This window comes from Pygocentrus nattereri, chromosome 29, assembly GCF_015220715.1.
Source record: "Pygocentrus nattereri isolate fPygNat1 chromosome 29, fPygNat1.pri, whole genome shotgun sequence".
Lineage (NCBI taxonomy): Eukaryota > Metazoa > Chordata > Actinopteri > Characiformes > Serrasalmidae > Pygocentrus > Pygocentrus nattereri.
Genome location: NC_051239.1, coordinates 19960725 through 19982242, shown reverse-complemented (window position 1 = coordinate 19982242; position 21518 = coordinate 19960725). Strand labels below are relative to the sequence as shown.

General features: G+C 42.8%; 1 protein-coding gene across 3 annotated transcripts in view; it reads right to left on the bottom strand.

Annotated features, from left to right (window-relative positions):
* Window positions 1-15789, bottom strand: part of kif5aa (kinesin family member 5A, a) — a 30364-nt gene extending 14575 nt beyond the window's left edge. For 2 of the 3 annotated variants that reach the window (XM_017683757.2, XM_017683758.2), the window contains exons 1-15: window positions 15566-15789; window positions 15309-15470; window positions 13983-14070; window positions 12374-12447; window positions 10879-10983; window positions 9804-9852; window positions 9636-9691; window positions 8961-9048; window positions 7259-7383; window positions 5592-5696; window positions 3982-4130; window positions 3707-3855; window positions 1825-2045; window positions 1597-1665; window positions 603-809 (exon numbers count right to left, since the gene is read on the bottom strand). In XM_017683757.2, coding sequence (XP_017539246.1) covers window positions 603-809; window positions 1597-1665; window positions 1825-2045; window positions 3707-3855; window positions 3982-4130; window positions 5592-5696; window positions 7259-7383; window positions 8961-9048; window positions 9636-9691; window positions 9804-9852; window positions 10879-10983; window positions 12374-12447; window positions 13983-14070; window positions 15309-15437 — 1614 coding nt within the window. In that variant the 5' untranslated portion in view covers window positions 15438-15470; window positions 15566-15789. The remainder of the gene's footprint in view (window positions 1-602; window positions 810-1596; window positions 1666-1824; window positions 2046-3706; window positions 3856-3981; window positions 4131-5591; window positions 5697-7258; window positions 7384-8960; window positions 9049-9635; window positions 9692-9803; window positions 9853-10878; window positions 10984-12373; window positions 12448-13982; window positions 14071-15308; window positions 15471-15565) is intronic. The other variant, XM_017683759.2, reaches the window with a different exon arrangement.
* Window positions 15790-21518: the final 5729 nt, after the last annotated feature.

Sequence of the window (21518 nt, the reverse complement as noted above, 5' to 3'; positions counted from 1 at the left end):
TTTTCTGAAAACAAGAAATGAACAAGAATGTCCGGCTGGACACTGAAGGACGACTGACTGCTGAGCCCTCCTGCTACCCACTTCAGACCAGCTGCCCATGCCCCAGCTACCACCACCTGCCTTGGACGAGCTGCCCACCCTACACTGATGTTCTCATAGACTCCTAGTTATTCCTAATACCAATATTACTGCTGTTAATATTAGTAGTATAATCACTTGTAGGTAGTTTGACCAGAGGAGGATGGGTCCCCCCTGGTGAGCCTGGTTCCTCCCAAGGTTTCTTCCTCAGTTCTGAGGGAGTTTTTCCTTGCCACTGTTGCACCTGGCTTGCCCACCAGGGGGTTTCTGTACATTCTTACAGTCCTGTTGAAACTTTGTCTTTTCCGAAATTCTGTAAAGATACTTTGTGACAAGATCCTTTGTAAAAAGCGCTACAAATAAATTTGATTTGATGATTTGATGAAGAAAGTCTTGTACTTTTTGCTGCATCGACTGCACGCATTCTACTGTTATACAGTGTTTCTATTGGCAAAAACACACTTACTCCTCATATAAATGGTTTTCAACTATTTGCTAAGGTGTCAGTGTGTGTGTCTCCACACCATCTTTTGGCTGAGCTGCTCAGCAAGCTGCTTGTTGTGCAGGCTCTTCTCCTCCACCTCCTGGCTCTTCTGGTCATAGTTGACAGCCAGTTCCTCCAGAGCCTGCAGCACCTCCCTGACCTCAGCTTTTGCACTCTCACTCTCTGACTGCAGCCGACCCAGCTCCGTCTGCACCTTGTCACTGTCACCACGTGTAGACGCCAGCAGCTACAACACACACACATACAAATACATATGCAGTACATGAATATCAACGTGTTCATGTGTATTATGGCTGCACAGTATTTTGTTTCATCATTACTGTGATATCTAAATTGGGCAGCGGTATGAGACGAGCTATTTAAGGCTGCAGTGCCCAATGTAACACTGGACTGATGTGTGTTGTTTTTCGGCTTACCTTTTCAAATTGACAATTGTGTTGTACGTTTAAGTTTGATCGACCTCACTGATCAGTTGCTGCGGATCACTTCATTTTTTTATGTGTGCATATAAATCACTTCAGTTTTCTATGTGCATAGTGGTACTCCCGACTGACAGTCTTTGTTTTATTAAGCTATTGATGTGACGTAACCGTTTTACAGTGGAATGAATGTGTTACAGTTCATGCTCTAACATGCCTGCAGCCGCTGCTCCTTTCTCTCAGATGTAAATGTCCTGCTAAAACTACCACTGGTGTGCGCACCTGTTAAAGCCGAACGTTATCGCTTTCCAATCAGACAAATGAAATCTGAATTGTGAGAGAAATAGTGCAGAATCTTAAATATTTGAAACATGCTTTCTGTGTATTTCCAGGCTTAAACAAAAACACCAGATTGTCAATGGGGATTTTTGGATACATACTACAAAGTTATTCATTTTACTATGTATCATTCAGCAGCTACTATGAATCTAATAGGAAAGTTAAGAAATAAGGAGCTGAAGTATGGATAATATTACATTACCTAAGTGCATAAGTACTGTTGCTTCCACAAAATGTATGAATCTAAAGCCTTACCTCATCCTGAGCCAGCATTTGCTGCTTCAGCTTCTCAAACAGCTGACACTGCAGATTGATTTCATCATCCTAAACACACACACATGAACGCACAATAGGACAGCGGCTTAGTAAGTCAAATCAAGCAGCTAAACACAAAGCTGATTTAAATATTAAGCTGAGTTTCATTTCTGGACCATGATGATTATGCGCATGTGTGTGTGTGCGTGCGTGTGTATGAGAAATAACCTTGTCATCCAGCTGGCGGTAAAGCTTGCGAATCTCCTCCTCATATTTCTGCCGCTCCTCTTCAGAGATGCGCACAACAATGGAGGAGGAATCAGAGTCCCTCTCTCTTTCTCTCTCCTTCTGCCTCTCCATCTCTTTCTCGTTATCCAGAGACGGCTCATCACTGCTCTCCAGTTTCGTCACATCAGCGCAGGCCTGCTCCGTCTCCGGCACTTCCTCTCCTGATAAGAAAAGGGAAATGAGATGTTTTTTCCATTTGCTGCTTTTCATTCATCACTCTTTCAAAATTCTTTTAAACAGCACCACAGTTGCGTTTGTAAGTATTATTGCCTAGAACTGTATGAAAAAGGCATTCTGGTCTGTGCAGTCTTGTTCTGAGGAAAGAAATAACGTCATGATTCTGAAAATTTTCAACACCAAAGTGTAGATTCAAAAAATTAATTAGTGCACAAAAAAATAAAAACACCACATGAAACTCAAACCTCTTTGACCACTGTCTCAGAAACACCTATCATTTAGAGGTTTTAGACTACTGACTGTAGCCCATCAGTTCATTCACAGTTTACCAGCTTCCCTCTACCCCATTCATCAAAGGACCACGACACGACCACCACTGACCAGATATTGTATGAGAGGTGGATCGTTCTCAGCACAGCAGTTACCTTGACACCTCTGCTGAGAAAAGACCATTAGAATCATTGGGATTCAAATTTGAGGCGTTTGAATGTAAATCGTCTTAATTAGAGACCAGTAGTTGGGTCCGTGGCGACCTGTCCAGGGTGTATCCTGCCTTCCGCCCGAAGACTGCTGGGATAGGCTCCAGCACCCCCCCGCGACCCAGACGGAGAAGCGGCTTATAAAATGGATGGATGGATGGATGGATAGTTAGGTCCGTTTAGAAAACCAATACACGTGTCTAGAATCCGTCACAGTTCACCTGTAAACTGTTAGGATTCTCTACATTGGGACATCAACCTATCAAAAAGCCAAAGCACATTACAAGACCACCACTGATTTTTCAAAAGCTCTGTATAATTCGGTGGTTGAGATGTAAAACAAGTCATTCGGATTGTTTTGATGTAAAATGGCTCACTGCAGAAAAATGATCAACTCTTGATTTCTTTACAGTAGTGGAAACAAGAACCGGGGATCACTATGTCTATAACATAAATACAGACATTTTATTTACTATGCAAAACCACCAGCAATGCTACACGTGTCGACTCGGTATTAAATGCAATGGTAAAGAAGGTAAAAGCGGAAAATCAGAAAAAAAAACTTTTTATCTGGGTGTTTTTATTTGTCAGGTTCTGTGAACAACTCTGACCTGGTACGTTTCACATAAAGCCACCGAATGACTGTTTAATCTTAATTATTTATCTAATTATGAAGAATTTTTGAAAAATTGTTGAATCCCCCTTTTATGTTTTTTGGGGTTTTTTTTTTAGCAGGGATGGTAGTGACATGGTAGTGTGTGTGGTGCTGATATAAGTGTATCAAGAACAGCACTGTTGCTGGGCTTTTACATAACTTAGTGTCACCGCTGGGGTAAAAACAATCCACCAGCCAAAAACATCCAGCCAACAGTGGTCCTGATGAAGGACTACCGAATGGCTAATTCATGTAACGTTTCTGTTGTAAATGTAATTCATTATATGACAAATAGTTATTAACCATGTTTGTTTACCTAATGTAACATTTATTAATTTAATGAATAACTCCAATGGAATGAAATGTAAATTTAAATAACAAGAACTTTAGACTTCAAACTCTTTTAATGAGTTTTAATGGACAGATCTGTACCTTTACCTATACACTAATAATATATATAATATATAATCATAGACGTATGCACATCTCTTGTTGTGTGTGGGCATCTCACCATTGCGCCAGCGTTTCAGCTCAGCCTCCAGCCTCTGAATAGTCTCTCTCAGAGTCTTGTTCTTTTCCTTCTCCTTCTCATACTTCCTCTTCCATTGCTCTGCTGTCAGTTCCAGGTTGATAGAAGCTGTGTTCTTGATTGTCTTAGCGCTGAGGGGGAGCAAGAGAGAGAGGGAGAGAGAGAGAGAGAGAGAGAGAGAGAGAGAGAGGGGTTAAACAAATCTGCTTGTTATTCCGACTGTGTGTGTATACATCTTATGTGTACATCTGTGTTACCGTTGTCCAAACATAAGAGTAGATCTGGTCTCAGCTTCATTAAAGCCAGAGGGAGAGCAACAGATGAACATGGTGGTTCTGCAGTTTCCTCCCAGAGAATCCTGCAGGATTCGGGTCATCTTGCTGTCACGATATGGCACATGGGTCTTCTGCTTACACAACAAAAAATATTAATTATAGGACAGTTATGATCAGGGATGCAAGAGGTTGGGGTGCTGCAATACCAGCAGTATCAGTGATAACAGTAAAATAACAATATTTCAAACGATATGTGATCCTTGTACTAACCTGCAACCATGTGATAAGACGTTCCAGTTAAAGACCTTTGCTTAACGGGGAATTCTGATTATTATTTTATTACATTTCTGCATAATTAACTTACGAAGATTAAACAAAGTCATTCAGGGTGAAATGCTCCATTTTAGAGTCTAAAATCTTTTAGTGCCTAAAAGATATTTCTAAAAATACATCCGTGGTGGAGAGGTACATGCAGAGGCAAATAATCTCCAAAGAAAATCTCTTTTTTTTTTTAGATTTTACCATCATTGACACTACATATTGAAACTCAGAAGACAAGAAGATGTGCAGTTTCACTGCTGGTTTTAGATTGTGCACATCAGGACCTCTAGTTATTGTCCCACCACTGTAGAGAAATCTTTAACCATTTTCAGAAAATGAACTATTTTGGATTAAGCCACTCTGAATGACTTTGTTTACATCTCAGTGACTGGATTATGCAGACATTTTGCAAAACTGGTAGAATCCCTCTTTGACTGTGATCGATGATTTTGTAAATGATGCTAAGCAGGGGTGTCACATGCAAATTGTATGTAAACTCATCAATCGCACTCAAATCACACTTGTTCCATTGCTGTAAAACAGTTTCAGATGAAGAAGAGTCTGTACACTTCATTTATGGCAGTGAAAGCTGAGCTTATGTAACTTTACACAAACCGAGTAGTGTGCGTGTTAATATGTTGTTAAGGTAGCTGGCTTTGCTGGCGAAGCCTTGCCGTTTATATGGGCTTTTCTAAGCCATTATTTGTGTTTCTAGTTCTCTCTGATGTCCCATATTGGTTACCTTTCTTCTGTTGCTATAAGTATAGACCGTCTTTATGCATTTTGACCTTGTAAGTATAGGAAGACCCCTATTACTAGCACATGTATACTGCCCACTCCCACTCACTACAAAATCTTGCACCTCTTGACTGTAGCAAAATCGCATCAACACAGGGCCTCCTGTATATTATTGTATTACTTTACAGGCTGATTCTATTAGCATTTGCTTATGTAAGTGATACTTTTTTGATCCCACAACCCAAAGCATGTAACCCATCCGTGAAGTGAAACACCACATACACACTAGTGAACACACACACTAGGGGGCAGTGAGCACACTTGCCCGGAGCGGTGGGCAGCCCTATCCACAGCGCCCGGGGAGCAGTTGGGGGTTAGGTGTCTTGCTCAAGGACACCTCAGTCACCTCAGGACTGTCAGCCCTGGGGATCGAACCGGCGACCTTCCGGTCACAGGGCCAGATCCCTAACCTCCAGCCCACGACTGCCCCATGACATATGTGGATATGTCTGTGCGTCTGTATGCGTACTCACCGTTCCTTCAGCGAGAGCAGAGATGACGTTGCCCAGGGCCGACAGAGACTTGTTGATGTTTTTAGCCTCATCCAGCACAGCACCAGCTGCACCAGTCTTACTGACCTAATAGATAAGTCAAGGAAAAGCTTAAGAAAGATAAATTGCTAACACATGGTTTATCTCTTTCACCTCATACATGCTGACCATATTAGAAATAAACTCCATATCAACACACTGTCTGTGGAAATACAGAGCAAGTGTAACACTTTAACAATGAATCCAATTTGACCTGTTTGAACATGCGATTTGGAAATTGACTGCACTCTAAAACTCTTACTATTGACTAAACCTATTCTTCTATTACGTGATAAGCGGAGAGGCACTGAATACTCATCATTGAACACACAACCTCCTCCAAACAACTTCTTTCATAGGAGAAGACATCAGAATATCCACCGGACACTGCTGAAACGTTTTCCATACATTTCTAAATCCGAAGACACAGAGATCAAATATGCTTAGTGACTAAATAGGTTCATGAAAATGAGCTTAACTAGTGTTTAAACAGATTTCATTTCATTATAACACAGATCTGAATATAATGTAAAACTAGCTAACTAACTAGGCTAGTTAGTAGAAATTAATTAATTAAAAAGAAAGTAAAATCTGTCAATTAGTAGTGGGAGGCATATCGGTTTATCTGCAGGCATGAGAAAACTCTTCAACTTCTATTTTAACTTTCTATTTCTATTGCACCAAGAGGGGAGGGAAGGGGGGGCTGTAAACCAATTTCGTTGCGCAAATGTACAAGTACAATGTGTAATGACAATAAAGGTTCATTTCATTTAAATGGTGCAGTTACATTCAAGCACCTGCACAGCTCCCAAAGTGTAACTGCTGCTCCATTTAAGGTAGAACGAAATTTCAAACTTCAGCCTTTCACAGATGAAGACGTGAAACATTTAGCACCACTTTGCAGGGCGTGCGGAGCTAGGGTCAGAAAGCAGGTTCATTTCTGTGTTATTCGGTTTTTCTTTACTATTTTGCGCAATAAATCATCCATACTGCCCACTACTACTGCCTTCTTATAAAATAACCAGGAGCTGGCAGCTTAACATCTCTATCTTCTAAAATCGGAAACACAAGCCTTTTTTTCCCATTTGTGCTAATTACTCTTCAGAGTTGTCATCAGTTCTCACACGCTGCATGAAAGCTCCCTTACTGTGCAGAACTGACCAGTCTGACCATTTCTTTGTATGTGAGCTGGCACATGGACTGGCCAGCGTAGCTGCAAAGGAAGAGGCAAGAGGAGCCTCGTCTCTGTGAGAGGACACAATCTTCATGAGTTGGGTCACTTTGGGTGGCTCCATTTAAAACCAAATCAAAGATGAACTGATATTCTTGTCACCCAGCTCAAAATCTACTCAGCATCCGACCCAGACACGGGCAACTCGTCAAAGCAGCACTGCGGTGTTATGCAGCAGATGTTGCCCCCATCTCTGCTGAATGCAGAACAGGATGCCATTTTCTAGGCAAACAATTACCTGTTTGCTGAGAATAATATTCCACTGCTTACTGGGACCTATTGCATGTTTTGAACTCCATCATGCAGGCTTACGGTCATTTTGTCACCGGTGTGTAATGTTTGTTAACAAACGCGCAGATGCATACACAAACACACATACCTTCTCACTGCCAGCCAGGTCCACCAGGTAGAGTTTTCCACTCAGTTTCTGTTCTGTTTCCACATTTTCCTGCTTGATGTTTATCAGAAAGATGCTGTGGCTGCGAGAGCTATGCTCATTCATGTCTGAAAGAGATAACGAGATAGAACAGAGTATGTCCGAAATGAAATCATACTACTCAGCGATTAGCTGTGCCTGAACTCTAACAATGTACCAAAGTTGTTATTCTAAATGTCGTTTTACGCTATAACATGGTTATAAAACTATTTATACACTCTATGGCTCAAAGTTTGCGGACGCATGGAAATCAAACCTGTATGAGGTATCTGGGCATCCTATTTCAAAAATAAGTGCATTAATTATGTACTTGTCCCCCTCCCCCTTTTTCTTCAGCTATAACAGCCTCCACTCTTCCTGGAAGGCTTTCTACACGATGTTGGAGTGTGTCTTGGGAAACTGATGCCCTTTCAGTCAAAAAAGTATTTGGTCAGGCACTGATATTGGACAAAAAGCCTTGGCCTGCGATTGACATTCCGATTCATCCCAAGGATGTTCGGTGGGCTTGAGGTCAGGCCTCTGTGTGGGCCATTGGATTTCCTCCACTCCAGCTTTCTCCTGGCCTTGACCAAACTCAGGTTTGCCCATCAGACTGCCAGACAGTGAAACGCGACTCAACGTTTCAGAGAACACATTTCCACTGCTCAAGAGTCCACTGGCAGTTTGCTTTACACCACTCCAGCACTTAGCCTTGTGTGAACTGAAGCTTGTGTACAGCTGTTTGACCATGGAGACCCATTTCATGAACTAACGTTCCTCAATATGACCCATCCTAATGCCAATGTTTGTCTATGGAGATTGCATGGCTATGTGCTTGATTTTATACACCTGTTGGCAATGGGCATGGCTGAAATACCTAAACTCAATAATTAGGAGGGGTGTCTACGTACTTAGGTGACACTAAGGTACAGTCTTTGTTAATAAACCTGATGACCGGCGTAAGCTTTATGACTGCATAAATTATGCCTGAATAAATTATATCTGTATGGTTACATGTGACAAACTAAAACAGAAACCAGGAATTGTCATAAATGTACTAAATCTACTGTGACAGGTGTGAAAGGTGCTATTCTTGTTTCAGTGAGTTCAAGTTGATCGTTATCTTACCTTATTACTGGACATGTGAATAACATGGCTAAACAAAGCTTGCAAACAAAGCAAAATGTAAGCACGTTCACTCAGAAAAAATCGGAGAGCATCCAAGAGTAAAGGGACGCTTGTGTTCGTTTTATACAGTAATAAAACATTAGAAAACACGGAGAGCTCTGATTTTGTGTGACTAGAGATGCAAAGTTTTATGACACACATCTATAATCTAAAAACAGCTTAACCAGTTTAAACTTAACTCCGGGTAGTTACTGGATAATAAGCCTTAGTATGTCATTTTAAGGGATTATATGGGGGCTTTTAGGAGGTTAAACAAGTTCCACATTACCAAGGTCCCTGAATGGATTGCTGGTGAGATATTCAGGTTGACAGAGTTAACATTGGTGCTCCTATACTGCACACCCCAAAACCCAGTCCTTATTATCTCATACATTTACACTAACAATGAATGAATGAGCAATGAATCTTTTACAGAGGCTACTCACAGCAACGCTCATTTAATTCATATGCTTTGACTTAATCGACTCATCAAACTCACTGGTCACAGCAACATGGCGGTTGGATTTTCCTTCATCAATAACATCCATCACCTCCTCTGGACTGGAGACAAAGCGCTCGGTACAACCCTGGAAGAGAAAAACAGCAAATGCTCAGATGCTCACTTTGCTGAAAAAGGTGGCACTTGAAAGAAAACATTCATATCCTACAGTTTTCTTGTATTTATTTGCACCAAAAACACTCAAATTAATTTCCACAGGAACATTTTCCTGCTTCTTCTTATCACTTTGAATTTATTGTTTTTGGTACTGCGCCTTACAAGACTGACACATGTAAACGAGCAGTATTATGATTGGCTGCCCTGTACTGTGCTTCATTCAAAAAGCCATCCAGGTTAAAACACCCCTTGCAACTTTAGTGCGAATGGGCGAAGCCTAGCTGCCGTAACATGAAAAGGCAGATATATGTAAATGTGTTGGTCTTCGTAAAATAACAAGAACAATTAATCCAAAGCAAACTACTTTTACAGTTTACTTTCAATATATGGACTGTATAGACTGGGAAGTGAATGGTATGCTTTGTTTACATCACACGACACTTCACTTTCCACTGCACAGGGCCTTTATTTTCAAGAATTTGCCTGGAGAAAAGTTGAAAAGTGTCCCTAGTACATCTCAGCATACAGTAAGTCCTGTGCGAGCGTGACGCGGCTCACCTTAACAAAGGGGACACGATTCTTGTCCTCGTGCACGGAAAGGTTGGTCTTGGTAACTGGAGCAAGAAAAAAAGAGAATGTAAGAAAAGTAACAGAAGAACAGAGAAAACCACTGGAAGGTTTAAGGAGTAAGACAAAGCGTTTCATAAAGAGCAAAAGAAAACAAACCATCCAGAAGATCCCGAATCTTCTCCATGTAGATTTCAAAGTAAGAAACCTAATAAAGGCAAAGAGGTGTTATAACAGGCTTATTTATATTTATAAAAAGAAATATAAATAAAAATACTATGATCATAAGACATATTACTGGTGGCTACTGGTTAATGATTATGCATGCTAATTAAGGGGTTAAGGATACGGAAGGCAGAAGTCGCAGTTCACTTCAAAAGCCGACCCAAACAAGTATTCCTAGATATAGATAATTATCAGTCTAGCAATAGAAACCAAATGCTTCGAGTGGGGATTAAAGCTGGAGTTCAATGTTCTGGCTAAAGCGACACAATTGACAAAACCATGTTGTTGTTACACTTTACATAACCGCGATTGTTAATATTAATATTACTGTGACAGTTAATATTATAGCGCCTTTCACTTTCTATAAAACCAGCGCTGGAAATGATCATTTTTTGTTGAAAATAAGTTTTGTAAGTATGAAGGCACTCAAAGAAGCGTTCTCTGTGGCTGAAATCAATCAAATGTGTACGGACATACCTCACGTGTACAACTCAGAACATTAAAATATAAAACAGTTACAGAAATGTGCAATTTTATGCTGTGATGTTTGACTGCTGGCTGTGAAATCCCAAGCTAATGACAATGCTAGGCAGCAAAACAGACGTTTGGATAACAGATAAAACAGATAAATGTTTGGAGGGTTTTTCTACACTTTTCTGGGATAACAGGTCGTCCGTAAATCAAGTAGCTGCTCCCATCTCTTTCGTTTATATTGAGATTTCCTATCCTGTGTAAATTGGTCAAAACGATTACAAACGTTCTGTTGGCACAACCTCACCATGTAAATATAAATCTCATCTGAATAGTGCTGAAGAACATCTATGATTGGTCAGAATATTCACAACAGTAAAACAGCCAGGTGACTGGTTTCTGGATCATTTCTTTGGTTTTGCAAAGGTCTATGTCAGGATATCGATATATTGAGCAGTCCTAGCTTACTTACCTTAAAAGTTACCTTACTTTCAGACTGAGAGGGCACATATGTCCACATATGTATGTGCATGTTTACCTTGATGTGGAACTCCAGATTTTCATCCATAGAGAAGATATGGTTGAAAATATCTTCAGCAATGCGAGGAATGATTCCCATCTGCTGAGGGTCATGCAGGTTGCCCTGGAGAGAAAAGCCAGAGTGAATTAATTACAGCAAATTAGAAGAATAATTATAGTGCAGCTTATTAAAATCCACTTATATCAAGTACCTGACTTCACAAAATGCTCTTAAAATATACATACACACACACACACACACACACATATATATATATATATATATATATATATATATATATATATATACACATTTTTTAAAATGTATTTCATCATCTATGTCTTCCTGAGGGACACACTATCCATCCATCCATTTTCTAAGCCGCTTCTCCGTCAGGGTGGCGGGGGGTGCTGGAGCCTATCCCAGCGGTCATTGGGCAGAAGGCAGGATACACCCTGGACAGGTCGCCAGTCCATCGCAGGGCAGACAGTCTGACACAGACAGTCACTCACACCTAGTGGTAATTTAGCATGTCCAATCGACCTGACTGCATGTCTTTGGACTGTGGGAGGAAACCGGAGAACCCGGAAGAAACCCACGCAGACACGGGGAGAACATGCAAACTCCACACAGAGAGGACCCTGATCACCCAGTCGGGGAATCGAACCCAGGCCCTCCTCGCTGTGAGGCGACAGCGCTACCCACCACGCCACCGTGCCGGGGACACGCTATAAAGAGCCATATCAGGCCAACAATGCAATACACGAAATTTAATTTAACGCAAGCTGGACATTGTAATGTATTTTCTGGCCATACGGTCATGTAATTCCAAGTTGAACGTAAAATGTGTGTCTGAGCTAGCCGAATGTTTTCAGTCAGCGATAGATGGGGTTGGTGAAACCTGCAGACATAACATAATACACACACACACACACACATTTTCTAAGCCGCTTCACCCTCAGGGTGGCGGGACATAACATAACAGTGTTTTAAAATCATTTTTAAAGCCTGCAGGTGTATGGTGACATTGTTAGATTCCTCCAAGGTCCAACTCTGACATTTGCATTTTTATGTACCAATAATTAATAAATGGTAAAAAAGTACCATAATTCATATTTACATGACGTTTTTTTCAACCTCTCTTTATCTCCCAAAATTAAACAAGCTGTTTTTATTATTAGGCCTTTACGTCTCATATGTGTAAATGTATTCTGTTCCGATTCTGCTCCGTATTGTGCCTCATTCAAAAAGCAGTCCAGGCTGAAACCCTCCTTACAACACTGTAAACGGGTGGGGCCAGAGTCATATGTGTGTCATTGTCCATGACATCACTAAAGCAATGAATTCACAGGGGGCTGATTTTGCAGTTTAGCCTACATATGTGGACAGTGACTGGTGTGTTTTGAAAGTTTAACAATGTCAAACTGCACACTACGTCAAAAAAGCAAGGAAAATGAAGTTTCCATGACACGGCTTGTTAAATGTAGTCCATCTAAAAGTAGTGATCTCTTACCTCCATGGTGTGGGTCTTTCCAGAGGAAGTCTGTCCATAAGCAAAGATGGTGCCATTGTAGCCTCCCAGCACATCTACACACAGCAAAAGTACAGAAAATCACATCTCCTTACTCTATATCTACTCCTATATTCTCATGCTGATGATGTATATACGACTTGTAAATGCCCCAAAAAACTAAATATCTATTCAATTTAGCTTAACCTCTCCCTAATTCAAAACCTACTAATCACTCAAACTACAAGATAAACCTCACCATATTGCCTAAAATTAACCATTACTCTGGCTCCAATCCTAATTGTGATCCTAATGCTGACGACAATAATCACCCCCTGTTAATAATTTATTATTTATATGATATTTATAATGTAAGCTATAGAAGACAACCTCCCAGTCTTTTGCTTTCATTAGTACATTTCAGGTAGTTGAGTAGTTCAAGAATTGGCATTAACACAGAGGTCATTAAGGTCATCCTTAGTCATGAGGCAGAGCTGCAATCAGCCATAAAATGAGGCTAAGTCCCAAATCTCATTGATCACTGATCTCACCGAATGAGTCAGTTTCTTGGTGATGCATATACATTGCTCTGTGTACATGTAGTGCACACAGTACACAAAATGACTGGTCTTTCATTCTTTTTCACGTGCTACATGATTACTTTTCTTTCCTTTGGATGAGAAGCTATTTTAGTTGGATACAATAGAAAATGTACATGATAGAACAGATACTCTTAATTAGAGGCTGCACACTTAAATTAAATCTACTCTCCAGTACAGAGTAAAACACACAAGCTTGTCCAGAGGAAGGACACAAAGTTTCAGATTCACAATATTCTGGATATTCCACTACGTTTACATGCTGCCTGTCCAGTTATGAGTTTTATTACAAGCTAGCCCAGTTGATAAGTACATGGTAAATACATACTTTGTTAGTGACCATGGATCATGTTGTTTATCATGAAAAGCAATCACAATAAAATGTATTTACATTTACATTATGGTCCGAGTTATATATTGCATCTAGCCACGCCTTTACATACTCTGTAGAATGGTTTCAACTTAAAATCACACATGTAGCAAAAAGCAATTGAACTGGTTTTATTCAGCTCCAATAAATACTTTAAATGAAACCAAGCCAATAGGTTCAATGAACAAAACAATATTTTATCAGCTCGGTTTGATCAATTCAAAGCTAAAAAAACACTTCAAAATCAACTCCTGCCCTGCTCCACCTGTGCACAGCACTAGACGGCTCTCCAGACCTAGTGGGAAAAGAATGCGGGAGGACATTGCGGAATATTACTTTTCTCTCTTCAAGTTGAATTAAGGCCACTGACCCCTAAGACAAAGGAAAAGCTGGGTTATATCATTGGGTTGGAAGTTTTGCGCCACGAGGCAGGGGAAGGTGGGGGTTAATGAATGCTCAGAAATAAGCTAATATAGCTAATAAGGGCATTTCTCACTTGGCTATATAGCTGAGGTCATCCTCAAGATAAGGATGCTTGAGGATACAAAGCAAACAAAAACAAATCTGAACTTGCCCAAACACATTTTGAGAGTGATCTGACAGAGATAAAAACACAAATATATACAAAGGCTTTGGCCCTGACCTTTCACTATCTGCTTGGCGCAGGTGTTGTAGACTTGCTCCTGGGTGGTGTTGGTGGGAAACACCCGATCAAAGGAGAAAGACTTCCCCTGAAGACACACACACACAAAAAAAAAAACAATGGTAGTGTAGTCACGTACACAAAAGCACCACAACCCCAAGAGCAGCTCCTGAGACTCACCAAAGTGGGAGGAGCTTAGGCCTGGCTTATTTGCAACATAAATAGCAGAAGATGAAACGGTCAATAATGAGTCAGACATACAAACACAGCGTTTTTAAATAGCACCGCAGGTTGGAGAAAGGCATCACGCAGAATTCGAGAGTCCAAACGAGACAAGGTTTAACATTTGAGCTTCGCGTAAACCTAAGCCCATTACTTAGGATGACATTTAATGGTTTTCATTCCAAAGTTAATTCCATCCCATCCAGACAGGAGGCCTGGCTAGTAGAGCCTTCACTGCCTGCTAATGCGGTGCAGAAAGGAGCCGGTAGACAACACAGAATTTCCTTCAGTCCTTTGCGCAGCATCAGTCTCCCCCTTCTCCTGCCCTCCTAGATTATATGCACCCACCCCCAGCCTGCTATTAGCATGGGACTGCTGCTAATGGACAGAGGCAGGATCTGGATGCTAAACACTGCTTCTGTAACTCAATATCTGCCATACTGACACCAGATGTATTGACTGTAATGATACCAGTCTTCATTGTGCGTCTGTGACATTATATATAGGCCTGAGGTATGACTAGTCTGTTGTGTTTCACTGCAGGTCCATTCAAACCTGACCTCGGCTGGAATGTGCAGGTTTGAGACAATGTCTTGTCTTTTGAGACAAAGCTTCTATATCGATAACAGCAATAGATCCCCACCTAAAGTGGGTGTAGTCGGCGTACATCTCAACAAATGCTTAGTTGAGGGGCTATAGACCAAATAAACAGATTTCTTTTCTAGCATTTCGAGGTCCAGCCTAAAAGCACAGACCAGTAAAAAGCACAAACGCAACAGACCCGAATCACCTAACCAAGGACAAGGCCCAACACAGACGGGCTTTAACGTGCCTCACATCAGCATCTCTGCAGACTGAGGGGGGAAAGGGATAATACGGGTAATACAAAGCCTCTAAAACGAAGGACTCCGGCACCGCTTACAGCAGAACGAGATAAATGATGGGTGATTACGTCATATCGCCCATCCTGAGAATGACTGAGCATCATCGCTCAGCCATCGCCATTTCAATAAGCCAGCCTGCCTCCTAAAGGCCCATTCTCTGGCAATGAAAGAGGTCCAAGCTCGTTCACATATGAGCATGAGTAGTAAGTATGTACAGTACCCCGACGATGACTGTGTCGTCCCCTTGAAAGGTGGGGAGGAATTTATCCCCCCGGATGATCTCGGCTTGATTCAGAGGGCGAAAGCGACACAGCACCTTGATGTTGCATTCTGCGACGGGCTCGGTCATGGTGAAGACACGGCGGGGCTGCGGAAAACCGGGCTGAAAAACACAATCAACACACGCCGGGTGAAAAACGGCCCTCCGACATGTCTGGACCACTTCAAAACATCCGCGAAACAGCCGTGAACGCTTACATAGCGCGAACGTGGTGGAGCCGAAGAGGACGAGCTTAAACCAGGTCCTTGGTTTAAAGGTTGCTGTTCGCCTGACTGTTGTTTTTCTCCCTGCTTTGGGTCTCGGCGAAGGTGAAGCGGCTCTTGTGTAGGGCGAAGGATGCTGTGCTGCCTTTAGCCACTCGGAGGCCAGGGCGTGGTCTACACTGCTGCTGTTAAAGCCGTACTCGCATCCTCTGTACTGTTTCTTTTCCCACCCGTATTCAGAAAAATGCAACCTCATTCGCCGGGATTGGCTGGCAGATCCTCTGTAGCTGCACTGTGATTAGCCGTTGGACGGACAGACAGATTTTTATCATCATAGGCAATGAAATTTAGATTAGCGTCTATCAAAACTGCCACTAGTGCAAATATGGACAAAGTGTAGCTGAGATATGTGCAGTGAAAGCAAAATATCCTAGGAGTAATGAGTATATAGAGCAGCATAATGGGAATATACTGATCATTAAGAGTCGAAACATATAAACATACAGTAGAGGACCTTTAGCATACCTTTGCTGCCTTTTTGCACAGCAGTGGTTTCTAGTAAGCAGTAAATTTGATCAAGTGTTGTTGCAGAAGAAGCAACAGCAGATCCTAAGGGAGGGAAACACTTCCAGCACAGAGAGGAACTGGAAGAAATTCTTCCCGTAGGCCATTCAAGCCCTAAACCAGGACAGCAACTAGGACTATCCCACCCACACCCTACTTACCCATACATACTGCTACATTTATAAGAATTTAGATTTATTAAGCCCTTTCAACTGCATCACCTCCTGCTCATTTGCATGCATATGCATTTCACATTACAAACCCTTTGGTTTATTATAAACCCATGTTTTTATACAGTTGTATAAGTGACGAATAAAGCTTGATCTGTTTTGATATAGAAGACTAGCTGGGAAGAGGCTCATGCTGCCACCGAAACTAAATCCATCCAGGCAGGTTAGATCCACTGAGAATAAGCAGCTTTATCAGGGCCAGCAACACATTGTGTGCCAATAATGAAGCACCAACCTAAGCTGCAAATAGCCTGAATGATAATATCAGGGGTGTCATGCTCTTTTTCAGCAAGAGTGTATAATGTTCAAACAGCTAGAGTACAGTACGGTTAGGGATGCGGCGTAAGGCCAAGTTTGCTGACTTCCCAGAGTATATAGTGTTCAAACAGCTAGAGTACAGTACGGTTAGGGATGCGGCGTAAGGCCAAGTTTGCTGACTTCCCAGAGTATATAGTGTTCAAACAGCTAGAGTACAGTACGGCTAGGGATGCGGCATAGGGCCAAGTTTGCTGACTTCCCACAGGGTATATAGTGTTCAAACAGCTAGAGTACAGTACGGTTAGGGATGCGGCGTAGGGCCAAGTTTGCTGACTTCCCACAGGGTATATAGTGTTCAAACAGCTAGAGTACAGTACGGCTAGGGATGCGGCGTAAGGCCAAGTTTGCTGACTTCCCACAGAGTATATAGTGTTCAAACAGCTAGAGTACAGTACGGCTAGGGATGCGGCGTAAGGCCAAGTTTGCTGACTTCCCACAGAGTATATAGTGTTCAAACAGCTAGAGTACAGTACGGCTAGGGATGCGGCGTAGGGCCAAGTTTGCTGACTTCCCAGAGTATATAGTGTTCAAACAGCTAGAGTACAGTACGGCTAGGGATGCGGTGTAGGGCCAAGTTTGCTGACTTCCCACAGGGTATATAGTGTTCAAACAGCTAGAGTACAGTACGGCTAGGGATGCGGCGTAAGGCCAAGTTTGCTGACTTCCCACAGAGTATATAGTGTTCAAACAGTTAGAGTACAGTACGGCTAGGGATGCGGTGTAGGGCCAAGTTTGCTGACTTCCCACAGGGTATATAGTGTTCAAACAGCTAGAGTACAGTACGGTTAGGGATGCGGCGTAGGGCCAAGTTTGCTGACTTCCCACAGGGTATATAGTGTTCAAACAGCTAGAGTACAGTACGGTTAGGGATGCGGCATAAGGCCAAGTTTGCTGACTTCCCACAGAGTATATAGTGTTCAAACAGTTAGAGTACAGTACGGCTAGGGATGCGGCGTAGGGCCAAGTTTGCTGACTTCCCACAGAGTATATAGTGTTCAAACAGCTAGAGTACAGTACGGTTAGGGATGCGGCGTAAGGCCAAGTTTGCTGACTTCCCACAGAGTATATAGTGTTCAAACAGTTAGAGTACAGTACGGCTAGGGATGCGGTGTAGGGCCAAGTTTGCTGACTTCCCAGAGTATATAGTGTTCAAACAGCTAGAGTACAGTACGGCTAGGGATGCGGTGTAGGGCCAAGTTTGCTGACTTCCCAGAGTATATAGTGTTCAAACAGCTAGAGTACAGTACGGCTAGGGATGCGGCGTAGGGCCAAGTTTGCTGACTTCCCAGAGTATATAGTGTTCAAACAGCTAGAGTACAGTACGGCTAGGGATGCGGCGTAGGGCCAAGTTTGCTGACTTCCCAGAGTATATAGTGTTCAAACAGCTAGAGTACAGTACGGCTAGGGATGCGGCGTAGGGCCAAGTTTGCTGACTTCCCACAGGGTATATAGTGTTCAAACAGCTAGAGTACAGTACGGCTAGGGATGCGACGTAGGGCCAAGTTTGCTGACTTCCCACAGGGTATATAGTGTTCAAACAGCTAGAGTACAGTACGGCTAGGGATGCGGCATAGGGCCAAGTTTGCTGACTTCCCACAGGGTATATAGTGTTCAAACAGCTAGAGTACAGTACGGCTAGGGATGCGGCGTAGGGCCAAGTTTGCTGACTTCCCACAGGGTATATAGTGTTCAAACAGTTAGAGTACAGTACGGCTAGGGATGCGGCGTAGGGCCAAGTTTGCTGACTTCCCACAGGGTATATAGTGTTCAAACAGCTAGAGTACAGTACGGCTAGGGATGCGACGTAGGGCCAAGTTTGCTGACTTCCCACAGAGTATATAGTGTTCAAACAGTTAGAGTACAGTACGGTTAGGGATGCGGCGTAAGGCCAAGTTTGCTGACTTCCCACAGAGTATATAGTGTTCAAACAGTTAGAGTACAGTACGGCTAGGGATGCGGTGTAGGGCCAAGTTTGCTGACTTCCCAGAGTATATAGTGTTCAAACAGCTAGAGTACAGTACGGCTAGGGATGCGGTGTAGGGCCAAGTTTGCTGACTTCCCAGAGTATATAGTGTTCAAACAGCTAGAGTACAGTACGGCTAGGGATGCGGCGTAGGGCCAAGTTTGCTGACTTCCCAGAGTATATAGTGTTCAAACAGCTAGAGTACAGTACGGCTAGGGATGCGGCGTAGGGCCAAGTTTGCTGACTTCCCAGAGTATATAGTGTTCAAACAGCTAGAGTACAGTACGGCTAGGGATGCGGCGTAGGGCCAAGTTTGCTGACTTCCCACAGGGTATATAGTGTTCAAACAGCTAGAGTACAGTACGGCTAGGGATGCGACGTAGGGCCAAGTTTGCTGACTTCCCACAGGGTATATAGTGTTCAAACAGCTAGAGTACAGTACGGCTAGGGATGCGGCATAGGGCCAAGTTTGCTGACTTCCCACAGGGTATATAGTGTTCAAACAGCTAGAGTACAGTACGGCTAGGGATGCGACGTAGGGCCAAGTTTGCTGACTTCCCACAGGGTATATAGTGTTCAAACAGCTAGAGTACAGTACGGTTAGGGATGCGGCGTAGGGCCAAGTTTGCTGACTTCCCACAGGGTATATAGTGTTCAAACAGCTAGAGTACAGTACGGCTAGGGATGCGACGTAGGGCCAAGTTTGCTGACTTCCCACAGAGTATATAGTGTTCAAACAGCTAGAGTACAGTACGGCTAGGGATGCGGCGTAAGGCCAAGTTTGCTGACTTCCCACAGAGTATATAGTGTTCAAACAGCTAGAGTACAGTACGGCTAGGGATGCGGCGTAGGGCCAAGTTTGCTGACTTCCCAGAGTATATAGTGTTCAAACAGCTAGAGTACAGTACGGCTAGGGATGCGGCGTAGGGCCAAGTTTGCTGACTTCCCAGAGTATATAGTGTTCAAACAGCTAGAGTACAGTACGGCTAGGGATGCGACGTAGGGCCAAGTTTGCTGACTTCCCACAGGGTATATAGTGTTCAAACAGCTAGAGTACAGTACGGCTAGGGATGCGGCATAGGGCCAAGTTTGCTGACTTCCCACAGGGTATATAGTGTTCAAACAGCTAGAGTACAGTACGGTTAGGGATGCGGCGTAGGGCCAAGTTTGCTGACTTCCCACAGGGTATATAGTGTTCAAACAGCTAGAGTACAGTACGGCTAGGGATGCGACGTAGGGCCAAGTTTGCTGACTTCCCACAGAGTATATAGTGTTCAAACAGCTAGAGTACAGTACGGCTAGGGATGCGGCGTAAGGCCAAGTTTGCTGACTTCCCACAGAGTATATAGTGTTCAAACAGCTAGAGTACAGTACGGCTAGGGATGCGGCGTAGGGCCAAGTTTGCTGACTTCCCAGAGTATATAGTGTTCAAACAGCTAGAGTACAGTACGGCTAGGGATGCGGCGTAGGGCCAAGTTTGCTGACTTCCCAGAGTATATAGTGTTCAAACAGCTAGAGTACAGTACGGCTAGGGATGCGGCGTAGGGCCAAGTTTGCTGACTTCCTGTAGGCCGAGCGTATGAGGGTACGTGTTCATTAAAAAAGAATTAGAGATGCTATAAGATACAAGATAAGCAGCAGCAAGCTAGAGGCTTACAGCCAAAACCTGAGCCTTCAGTGGTGGAGTTGGTCAACATGTATGTCACTTCTGAGGAGACTGCATGCCTCTTTGTCCACTGCTTAAACTAGCAATTGAGCTGAGTTCACAGGTGTACATAGTTTACCTGGATGTGCCCAACTGGACGCCCTTTCCAGTCTTGTGTTTCAATCACTTTCTTCTAAGATTATATTGAGCTTTATTGAAGAGCAGGAAATTAGAATTATATGAATAGCAAGGTCGGTCAAACCCTAAGATCATAGAGCTTTACATACATGTTCCATCAGTAATGCTGTGACTTCCAATGTGAAATGTGTGCTTGTCGACATAAGACAGCATGAGTTACTTTATGCGTAGGCCAGATTTTGAAAGGCCTGTAGTTCACACTCAAAGGCCATTCCTGCGGCAGGGTGTACTCACCTCCTCCGCTACTATTGGCTAATACCATGTCCCTTTCTGCCCGAGGATTGGTGAGATGTCGTGTCCTGCGCTACGATTGGCTAGTAGTCTATAATCATTAGAATTCTGCCGTGTGGACTACTAGCCAATCCCAGCACAAGGAGGCGGGGCTTGTCTGAATACGGGTGGGGAAAAACAAAACCACGGTTTCAGCGTTGGGGCTCCAATAGCGTTAGATAGTGATTCTGCAGCTCTAGACTAATGACAAAGCAGATATTTTAACTGCGTTCGGTCAAACGATTTGATAAGGGTTAAAAAGATATGCTTAATTATGTATTTAACATAGACTGAATATACATGAAGCTCAGTGGGTGGCCTATTTTCTGCACGTAGCAAATTATGCCTTTGCTTGTGTCTATTACAAGCAGGTGTAATGAGTCTGTGAGATTAAACCCCCATGAATCATGGCTACTCGAGAACTCTAGACTGTTCTTAGGAGGACATTTAGTATCGATCAGACTCTAATATCAACAAATCAGCAGCACAGCCTCTGTAAAGAGAGAAATAAAAGGGGGGAAAAGTCAAATTCCCCGAATTCCCTTACAAATAAACACGGATTCATTTCATTTTTGGTTGTGCAATGAAATTAGAATAGGCATTTTAAATGCGTGCCTTTAAGGAGTTTGAAGGGAAGCTGGTGAATGTTAACTGTACTGTAATTGCTTGCGCTAATTAGATATGGGCCAGATTTATCACTGGGGGTGGACAATATAGCAAAAAAATATAACATCTCCATACTTTCAGATATGTTTTCAA